Source organism: Colias eurytheme, chromosome 10, assembly GCF_061535395.1.
Source record: "Colias eurytheme isolate Ceu_HAF_F1 chromosome 10, ilColEury1 Martin Lab GWU primary, whole genome shotgun sequence".
NCBI classification, from domain to species: domain Eukaryota; kingdom Metazoa; phylum Arthropoda; class Insecta; order Lepidoptera; family Pieridae; genus Colias; species Colias eurytheme.
The window spans coordinates 9,782,693-9,793,708 of NC_142989.1; the positions used below are offsets into that span (position 1 = coordinate 9,782,693).

The 11,016-nt window shown below is 35.6% G+C and overlaps 1 protein-coding gene across 1 annotated transcript in view; it reads right to left on the reverse strand.

Annotated features, from left to right (window-relative positions):
• The window catches only part of LOC149905404 (A disintegrin and metalloproteinase with thrombospondin motifs 1-like), a 69,389-nt gene extending 63,802 nt beyond the window's left edge, over positions 1 to 5,587 (reverse strand). Inside the window, exons 1-4 of the mRNA XM_090106214.1 lie at positions 4,923 to 5,587; positions 4,748 to 4,854; positions 4,498 to 4,666; positions 2,004 to 2,169 (exon numbers count right to left, since the gene is read on the reverse strand). Coding sequence (XP_089962340.1) covers positions 2,004 to 2,169; positions 4,498 to 4,666; positions 4,748 to 4,854; positions 4,923 to 5,520 — 1,040 coding nt within the window. The 5' untranslated portion in view covers positions 5,521 to 5,587. The remainder of the gene's footprint in view (positions 1 to 2,003; positions 2,170 to 4,497; positions 4,667 to 4,747; positions 4,855 to 4,922) is intronic.
• Between the last annotated feature and the right edge of the window lie 5,429 nt (positions 5,588 to 11,016).

The following is an 11,016-nucleotide window of genomic DNA, read 5'->3' on the forward strand; positions in this document are numbered from 1 at the left end:
GCAACGACGCTATCGAGAAGATCCATTCATTTTAACACACTTTTATTAGCTTCAGCTGTATGTTTGTATGTAACCGACTCCTATAGACTCGATTTTAACCCATTTTAAATTTTTACACTTATAAAAAATTCAACTGACAAAAATCGCGCGAATTATGATTGCGCAATTTAAATCGCAAGAATAAAATCCGCGCGGTGAAATATGCGGACACAGCCTAAGAAAGGATTCTGTCAAAACCGTCAAAACACATTTTAATCATAAATTTTACTGTGATTATAATTTTGATGTATAAACCTACCAAATAGTATATATAATAGTATCCAGTTCACATCACTTTATATGAGAAGCAGATACTTCAATTTAGGAGGTTTTACACAGTCGTTTATTTCAATCAAACTTGAACAAAGTTTTGGCATGTATTAATCACAGAACATATATATTCTGGGTATTAATTTTTGTGACATTTATTGTGAAAAGAATATTTATTCTTGAATAAAAGCATTTTTGGTGTAATCAGGTCTAAGAAGTATACGCTAATATGCCTGGAAAACGTAAATCTAATCTAGCGCGTAGGTCTAGCAGAGCTCGAGCTGCGAAAATAGCTAGAAGCCAAGAGTCCCAAGAACAGACCCAAACCCGTTTGGCTTTAGATACTGAGAGCCATAGGGCTCACAGAGCTTTTGAGACTGAAGAGCAGAGTCAAATACGACGTATTTTAGATGCTGAGCGCCATAGGGCTCATAGAGCTTCTCAGACTGAAGTTCAGAGTGAAACGCGTAGATATTTAGATGCTGAGCGTCACGCAACTCAAAGAGCCGCTGAAACTGAAGATGAAAGACAGGCACGAAGACTTTTAGACGCTGAGCGACATGCATCACTAATTGTGTCAGATTCCCATGATGAATCACAAAGACGGCGTACTTTGAACGCTGAACGTCAGGCACAAAGAAGAACTGCTTTTACACGTAATACATGGGATGCATTTCAAGACGCAGCTTTTAATTATGACCCTATGATTTATCATCAATTAGTGCTCATTGGTCGGATGGATAAAAAGTGCACACATTGTGAAGCACTAAAATGGAAAGACGAAACTCCCGGCATGTGTTGTTCTGGTGGTAAAGTATCACTCCCATTACTTGGCGAACCAGAAGAACCTCTAAAATATTTTTTGTTATATGACAACAATGAATCACGGCGATTTTTGAGTCGTATAAGAAAATATAATTCGTGTTTCCAAATGACATCTTTCGGAGTAGACAATGAAGTTGTTATGCCTGGATTTTCACCTACTTTTACAATCCAAGGACAGATTTATCACAGGATTGGCTCTTTATTGCCTACAAATGATCAGCCGAAATTCTTGCAGATTTATTTCATGGGTGACGAAAATTGTGAGGTCGACCGCAGGTGCCAAAACATTGAAGGAGTTGTAAGGGATACTGTTTTGAAAATTCAAAGAATGCTGCACAATCACAACCACCTCATTAACACTTTCAAAACATCATTAGAAAGAATGTCAGGCGAAGATTATCCATACTAATATTATAAATGCGAAAGTAACTGTCTGTCTGTCTGTTACTCAATCACGCCTCAACTACTGAACCAATTTGCATGAAATTTGGTATAGAGATATTTTGATACCCGAGAAAGGACATAGGCTATTTTTTACCCCGGGACATAGGATAGGTTTCATTACGGAAATCCCACGGGAACGGGAACTATTCGGGTTTTTCTTTGACTGCGCGGGCGAAGCCGCGGGCGGAAAGCTAGTATTACCTAAAAAGCATTATCTACTTTATAGTAACTCTACATTTTGTGACAATAGATACAGAAACGACTGAATGTGATTAAAATTTAACATAAATAAGACTGACCGCTATTTTCACATATCGTTTCAGTGAAGTCAGGAGCTGAAGCTATACAATGAACATAAAGCGATAAGTTCTTACATCAATTAGTTGCCATAAAAAACATGTCAAAGATTAAAAAATACAACTCACAGATGCGCCAACTCATGAGCGATGACAAACGCACTAGTAAGCCCCTCGTCTCTGTCTATCGCCGCTGAACGCATCTGGGTGCACACACCTCCCACAGGAGCGAAGCCCGAGGGGCCTCCGAGCTGCGCGCGAGTCAACCACACCGTTGCGTCCCACCCTGTACTGTCTAGAAGAGATGTTGTATTAGAGATCCTAATCGTAATTGTTGGTTAAAAAGTGAAAGAATGGTCGGTTTTATAGCTTTAACTTCTTTGTCAGCTGTTATAATAACATTAAAAATTAAAATGTATGTTAAAAGTGTTAAAAAGGCTATCAGGAACACCAGTTTCATCTGGAAACTCGACCTAAGCATGGAAATTTCGTAATATAGATAAATAGGTATATAATGAATAGTACCTTTTTTTCCTTTTTTTCAGTCTCAGCAGAAAGCCAAGATAAAAATGTTTATTTATTAACACCCTTTTGTTTGTCCAAAACAACAATATTCATATCTCGTGAATAATATATTATGTGCAATTTCAAGGGTCAAAAGTTTATCTATACCAGTAAAAGGGATGTTTTGTGTTGATTGTATAATTTCTTAACGATTTTATTAAGGCAATAATAAAATGTTTATTTATTTTTAGGAACGTCAAGGATATTTTTTAGGAGTTAATATATAGGTGTTTCAATAGCACACTACAGTAACTTTGTAAGTACTAAGTACCAAACACACTAAACTAACATTAGTTTGCCTAGGATTGAAAAGTTATTATTGTTAAAGCAATTTGTGTTTTTAAGTTAAAAGTAAAATGTAGAGAACTCTTTAAAATTTTAAATATTATTGATATGGATACTTTTGACCATATGATATTTAAGTAAATAAAAATATATAAGTAAATAAATTTCAAAATGACAAAACTCTAAATAAATGTATACAGGGTGTCCCACTGTTGGTATACTAAGCTCAAAGGAGGTTATAGTTCTGCATATGCTGAGTTCGTAAAAAATACTTATAAAATTCCAGACGCTCTTTTTTTTCAAATAGATGAATTCTTAAAACTCTATGTGTACACCCATAACAAGCAACCCGCACAACTTTGCCACCCGCACGTGAGCTATCGTTTAAGATTATGTTTTCATAGACAAAATGCTCACATTAGCGAAGCGGTATATGCCGGCTGCGTGAAGCTAGAGAAGAAAACATGGATTTTCAGGAAAAGTTTAGCAAAAATTTTTTGACGTAATTTTGTTGTTTAAGTATTTTTTACGTGATCAGAGTATGCAAAACTACAAGTCCCTTCGCGCTTAGTATACCGATAGTGGGACACCCTGTATAATGTCCTTAAATGATATATTATGAATACAAAAATCCCAATATTTCGCCATAATATGATACGCCATATTATGACGTATACGCAAATTAGGTTAGACATATAGTTAGATCCTTTTATATAAAACTGCAGCAGACAAAAAGTCTGGCATGTCGTACTAAACAGAAATAGGTCACTAAATCAGATATGAATTGCATCTGGCCATTGCCCCAGTAGATGGAATACGATTAGTTCAGTGAGTAAGTATTATAATTTATAATATCTGTGATTCAGATAATCGTTAAATATATTATCGCTATAAATATAATAACTAATACGTATATTAGTCGCATATTATCCCGGAAATTACCAATAATTATACCTATATTTCAATCGATATAAAAATAGGTCGCGTACATAGTATCAATATTAAATTACAAAAAATAATCAACATTGCAATTAAAAATTATTGTAACATCACGAATTCTCAGAACGTCGCTAGAATTTCGCGTTTCAAGCGAATTTTAATTCAGTCAATAATTTTCCAGCGTATAATATATTCAAATCTTTGAAGTTGTATACACTTGCCAGATTAAATATTAGATGAGTTATAAATTATATGATAATAAACAGATACAATCTTTGACTACTGTTTATTTACTAAAATAAGAATAGAATTGTTTACACGCGTATTAAGTATTCACATATCAAGAGTGATAATATGTGATACCAACGTCTCCTTTAACAAGATGAAGGGTTTGATTGTTCATTCATTAAAAGGTTTGTATAATTTGTACATATTATTTTGTTTCTTTTCAACATTGACTTTATTCTTATCTATACTCGTTTATATTTAATTATTGTATGCTCATCCAGATGTTACATTTAAAGTGTTAAAGGAAACATTTATCACATTTTCCTATTTTTATATTTATAGCATTCAATCAAATTTTATGTAGCTATCCTGTAGCAGTTTATTACGTCTAACCGACCGCAAACTTCAAAAACTACATTTATAGCGACATTAAATTTAACGATTATTACCTATATTACGACTGTTAAATATTGGAAATTTCTCTCAAAATATAAAATATTCCCGCTCTATTGAACCAAAAATATTATTGCTTATTCAAATACGATCTTTTACGTTTGATTGATAAAATATATTTTCCGTACACGTTTTTGATGTAATAAGTTCATACCTGCCGGCAATTTTATGAGATGTCTGTAATTCCATTTATTCACAGCCTCCAGCGACTTCTTAACATTCCCATATTTTATAACAGAATCCTTTTCTTCGAATAGAAACAATTTGTTGATAACCAGAGTCATGTTCGACTCCAGGGAGCGATCGTTGAAGATGGCACTGACCTTAAAGCGTTACATAATCGTATGAGTAACTATGCACTTGAAATTAATTGCAACCCGCTGGTTCGTATATCTCGTACTTACGATGTTCATTATTGCGAGGATATAATGTTTCACCCGTTCCCGGCCGTGGAATTTGAGCATCGTATGATCGGCAACTATGGCCAGTTCGAGCCAAAGACCTTTCGCTCCTGGAACAAAGGAAACAATGCATTTTTGCACACCATTCACGTGACAACACAATTCACAGTGAACACACCTGACACCGGTCTCGTAACGGGAAGCATATTACGAAAATCCGCGACATCGGAATTGCCGTGGCGCGAGCGCACGTGCATCGACGGCATGGGGTCATCATCTTCGTAATCAATGTCGAGGTCGGTCACGGTGTCACCCGTGAGGTTGAACTCTGCGTTACGTTCCGCCAGCACGACATCGCGGCGCTTCAAAACGTGGCTCCCGTCGGAGCGCGTCGGCTGCAGCACAAAATCTTCACCGTCCACTTGGAGCAACCCATATAATTGTCCTTCACACTCCGTCACTGTAACTGAAGATCCTTCCTCGTACAGCACGCGGCCTTTATAAAACTTGCACTCGTTGTAATACGGGGAGCGTATCGCTCTGTTCTCCTGCAGCTCCAGGTGCCAGCCGAGTAGGTGCAGGTGGTGGATGGCGTGCACGTGGCGCGGGGCCCGCGAGTGCAGCTCGAGCGGGAAGTAGACGGGGGTGTGGGGCTTCCACGCGGCGGCGGAAGGCAGGAGGGTGACGAGGAATGCCCACAGACAGCGCGCCATGGTCCGCGCGCCGCCGCGGGCTCCGTCCTTCTGCCCGACGCATGCGGAGTTGCGCTTACGCATTTACGCACATGTCGACTGTCTCGCCGCACGGAAGGTAAACGACTCCGCGGTTTAGATTGCATTGGACGGCTCATGCGTCACTTGTAAACAAAAGGCGCGCTTTTGTTTTATAACCCCGCGCCTGCGTAACGTACTTGTATTGTGTCGCTACTAATTTATTTTACGATGTTTTTACTATTTATACCCATACTTTTATAAACAAAGAATATACTTCATATATTTTTATGGTTTGAAATATTTATAGAGCTAGTTTTAAAGTTCATAATAATAGTTAAAACGTTTTTGATCCATTTAAAATGATATTTTGTTTAATATAATATTCAAAATAAACGTTTTACGTTTCTGTTTAAAATTAATATTGTATATCAAAAGATATTATTCGATCTCTATTTTTTGAGCGTGTTTTTGTTACATTCATACTAAACTTAACATCAGTATTTTTGTGAAACTGTTTTTACAATTCAGCATAACCTAAGCAAAATAAACAGACATGTTGTAATAACGACTGAGCAAAAAAGTAGACTTGCTTATCTAAGTATTTTTTGTACATTCTTTATATTATGTAGAGTTTATTCAATACGATTCATTATTTATTGAAGTAACATTTATTATTTCTTCTTGTACTTTATTATAACAAATGCTCGTGTATTTATTTCTGTATTATGAACCATTGCTAGGTATTTGATTTATGAAATATAAATTTCATAAATTACTTTTTAAAAGAGCAATCTTGCTGTCTCGATGTAGAGCCATTTAGTTTTTAATTCATTTATTTGTATACTTTAATTAGGAATTATTTAGGTAATATGAATTACATATTGTACTATCAAAATATTATTATTTTAACTACTAATTTCAATAATAATTCTAACACATCATATTTCCAAAAAAACATGCACTGTCCAAATTATTTTTTTTTCAAATTCAAACACAAACTTAATTTATACGTCTAGTTTGTAATAAAACACGTTAAAAAACCTAATTAATAAAACTTTTATTCAAGTCACTTCAATCTTTATTTAGAACAGTTTCTGACAGACATCATAATATTACAGTATATAAATATTACACAATACTCGATACTGAATAACTCCATACATATAGTAAATACAGGTGAGTGACCGGTATATTGTAAGTGATCGTCTTGAGTCGCAAATTGATAATTGAAATGTAAGCCCATGCGCAGGCCTGGATAACGGAACCTGTACACTTATCGATCTTATTATTTTGATATTAAAAAACAATTTATCAAAAATTGGTTGTGGTTGTTAGTATGAATCAATGTGATTCAAAATTGATTATGTTTTTCTTCAGTTTTAACTGTTAATGTTTTTATTTCTATTCGATGAAGTATTTTAAGCACAGTAGAGTTTATTGTCCTAAAATGACGAGCTATAAGACACTTTTCTTAGGTTAGACGTGTATTATTTTTTACACTACGTTTACAAAACATGATTGTTTAAGCTTTTGCTGATATAATCTATATATTTACTAATATATTATATTATCTCGGTAAATTACTTAACGTAGCGTTACTGAGATTAATCTCAGAAGGATTTATAAGATAAAAACATTGATAACAACTAAGATAATATTTAATTATGAGTTAATTTTATCATATTTTGTAAAATGTGTGTTGTTGTTAAATAAAGAGAAAAACCAACATTCATATTCCCATCTTTCAGGTAGGAAGCAGGGTTGAGAAAAAAAACCAGGAGGCTGAGAGTTTTGTTATTTTAAAGGTTAAAAGTAAAGAAGAATATATCGGGACCACTTTTATCTAATCTTAAAAGTTACATTTATTTAGTACCATTAACAATACCTAAACATTTTTTTTTAAATATTTTATTATCCCAGAATATATTTTACTTTTCAGTTTCTACACCTAAAATTAGTCACGCATATTCCTAACGCGTGTACAAGTCCCTTTATCTCTGTGCATATGGACAGTATTGCTATGATCTCATTTATTCCGCAAAAGGAAGAGTTCTTGTTTCACCACATATTTACGATAGGCCGTATATGTTCTTTCGCTGCTTTGAACATTATGTGAGACAAGGTTCACCATTTTAGGGTTCTGTATGGAAAATTTGAAATGGAAAATATGTTTCATTTTTAAAAGTAAAAAAATTTTTACTAATTTGAATTGATAATGGAAGAGAGAATCTTGAACTACGATAGGATGAATGAAGTTTTAATTTAGGACGAAATTTTACGTCGTATTGTTGTGTGATCTAGAATTTAGAAAAGTACCCTTGCTACAGAAGAAAATTAAATAAAAGTATTAATAATGGAAAAAATATCCAAATAAAAAACAATACTCTGAACAAATTTTACAGTAGTTGTATTATAATTAGGACCAAGATCCCATATCAAATCTATACCACTATCCATAACAATTATTCTTAAATCTGCAAATACATCCATAACAAAAGAACCCTTAAAGCCAACACAGATTCGCACTTGCCCATCTTCTCCATAAGAATAGTTCATTAGACGCGTCATGCCGCCGTAAATAGCTACGCCCTTGTATTGTGACATTTGCCAGTTTTCTAGGCAATAAAAATACGTGTAATTACAAGTTTTATCTATTTTTAGATAGCCATGTGTGTTTGTTTGTTGCGTTGCGATTTAAGGCGTTGTATTTTATTTTTATTGTATACTAGTGGTCCGCCCCGGCTTCGCCCGTGGTACATATTTCGCAATAAAATGTAGCCTATGTCCTTTCTCGGGTATCAAAATATCTCCATACCAAATTTCATGCAAATTGGTTCAGTAATTTAGGCGTGATTGAGTAAGACCTCATTCACACGAGAGCTTTTTTAACGTCCGTTAAAAAAGCGTCCAAATAGAACAAATGCATTCCCAAGTATATGTTCACACGTCAGCGCTTTTAAAGCGCGACGCTTTTTTATCGCGCAGTGTTCTATTTTCAACGCTCGGCGTTGGGCGTTAAATAAAATAGACCATAGGAAACTTCTTACTATTATTCAGACGAGCGCTAAAAAAGCGCCGGCGCTGCGTTCAGTATGCCGCACGCTCGCTCAGCGGTAGCACGTGTTTGTTGTGCTTATAATCATCAGAAAATCGATACGATGTCGTGGATTGTTGATCCCGAACTATTAATTATAGATGTGGAGTCTCGTCCGTTCCTGTATTCAAAATCGTTATAGACATTTGAAAATAATTAAAAAAATTCCGGGGTATTGCCTTAACTCTTCGTACAGTGTCACAAACTGCCCTTTTAAGTATCTCTGTTCATTCAGAGGATGTACCCAGAATGCCTTTTGTTTTCTTTTTCGTCTTTTAATAACACAAATCGCTAGTGCCATTAATTTAGCAGAAACCATTTCCACGTCTTACTGAAGCCAGAGACGAGACATGAGTGGTTTTAAAGCGTTAGTATGAACAACCACAGAGAGAACGTTTAAAAAGCGCCAACGCCGGGTTTTAACGCAACGCTTTTTTAACTCTCGTGTGAATGAGGTCTAACAGACAGACAGACAGAATTACTTTCGCATTTATAATATTAGTATGGATTACTAATTGATACCTACTTGATAAAGCTTTCTAGTAGTAGGTAGGTTTCATATGGTATAAAATGTTTTTATAATATAATTGTTGTTGCAAATTGTAATTACGTACTTACATTTATTAGCATTTTGACCTCATCATATTTAAGTAGGTACTTATAGCCATACAGTGTGTGGAAATTAAATAGGAATCATTAAATTAAATAGGAATCATTAGATGATGAGTTGTGGGTTCTCAAAGCGAACCTACAACTCGAAATAATAAAGAATATAAACTTACTAGCTTTCCGCCCGCGGCTTCGCCCGCGTTTTCAGTGAAAACCCCGCATAGTTCCCTTTCCCGTGGGATTTCCGGGATAAAACCTATCCTATCTCTCAAGTTGGATCGAACTGCACATGGTGTGCGAATTTTATTCTAATCGGTTAAGTGGTTTAGGAGTCCATTGAGGACAAACATTGTGACACGAGATTTATATATATTAAGACTAGCTTTCCGCCCGCGGCTTCGCCCGCGCAGTCAAAGAAAAACCCGAATAGTTCCCGTTCCCGTGGGATTTCCGTAATGAAACCTATCCTATGTCCCGGGGTAAAAAATAGCCTATGTCCTTTCTCGGGTATCAAAATATCTCTATACCAAATTTCATGCAAATTGGTTCAGTAGTTGAGGCGTGATTGAGTAACAGACAGACAGACAGTTACTTTCGCATTTATAATATTAGTATGGATAATCTTCGCCTGACATTCTTTCTAATGATGTTTTGAAAGTGTTAATGAGGTGGTTGTGATTGTGCAGCATTCTTTGAATTTTCAAAACAGTATCCCTTACAACTCCTTCAATGTTTTGGCACCTGCGGTCGACCTCACAATTTTCGTCACCCATGAAATAAATCTGCAAGAATTTCGGCTGATCATTTGTAGGCAATAAAGAGCCAATCCTGTGATAAATCTGTCCTTGGATTGTAAAAGTAGGTGAAAATCCAGGCATAACAACTTCATTGTCTACTCCGAAAGATGTCATTTGGAAACACGAATTATATTTTCTTATACGACTCAAAAATCGCCGTGATTCATTGTTGTCATATAACAAAAAATATTTTAGAGGTTCTTCTGGTTCGCCAAGTAATGGGAGTGATACTTTACCACCAGAACAACACATGCCGGGAGTTTCGTCTTTCCATTTTAGTGCTTCACAATGTGTGCACTTTTTATCCATCCGACCAATGAGCACTAATTGATGATAAATCATAGGGTCATAATTAAAAGCTGCGTCTTGAAATGCATCCCATGTATTACGTGTAAAAGCAGTTCTTCTTTGTGCCTGACGTTCAGCGTTCAAAGTACGCCGTCTTTGTGATTCATCATGGGAATCTGACACAATTAGTGATGCATGTCGCTCAGCGTCTAAAAGTCTTCGTGCCTGTCTTTCATCTTCAGTTTCAGCGGCTCTTTGAGTTGCGTGACGCTCAGCATCTAAATATCTACGCGTTTCACTCTGAACTTCAGTCTGAGAAGCTCTATGAGCCCTATGGCGCTCAGCATCTAAAATACGTCGTATTTGACTCTGCTCTTCAGTCTCAAAAGCTCTGTGAGCCCTATGGCTCTCAGTATCTAAAGCCAAACGGGTTTGGGTCTGTTCTTGGGACTCTTGGCTTCTAGCTATTTTCGCAGCTCGAGCTCTGCTAGACCTACGCGCTAGATTAGATTTACGTTTTCCAGGCATATTAGCGTATACTTCTTAGACCTGATTACACCAAAAATGCTTTTATTCAAGAATAAATATTCTTTTCACAATAAATGTCACAAAAATTAATACCCAGAATATATATGTTCTGTGATTAATACATGCCAAAACTTTGTTCAAGTTTGATTGAAATAAACGACTGTGTAAAACCTCCTAAATTGAAGTATCTGCTTCTCATATAAAGTGATGTGAACTGGATACTATTATATATACTATTTGGTA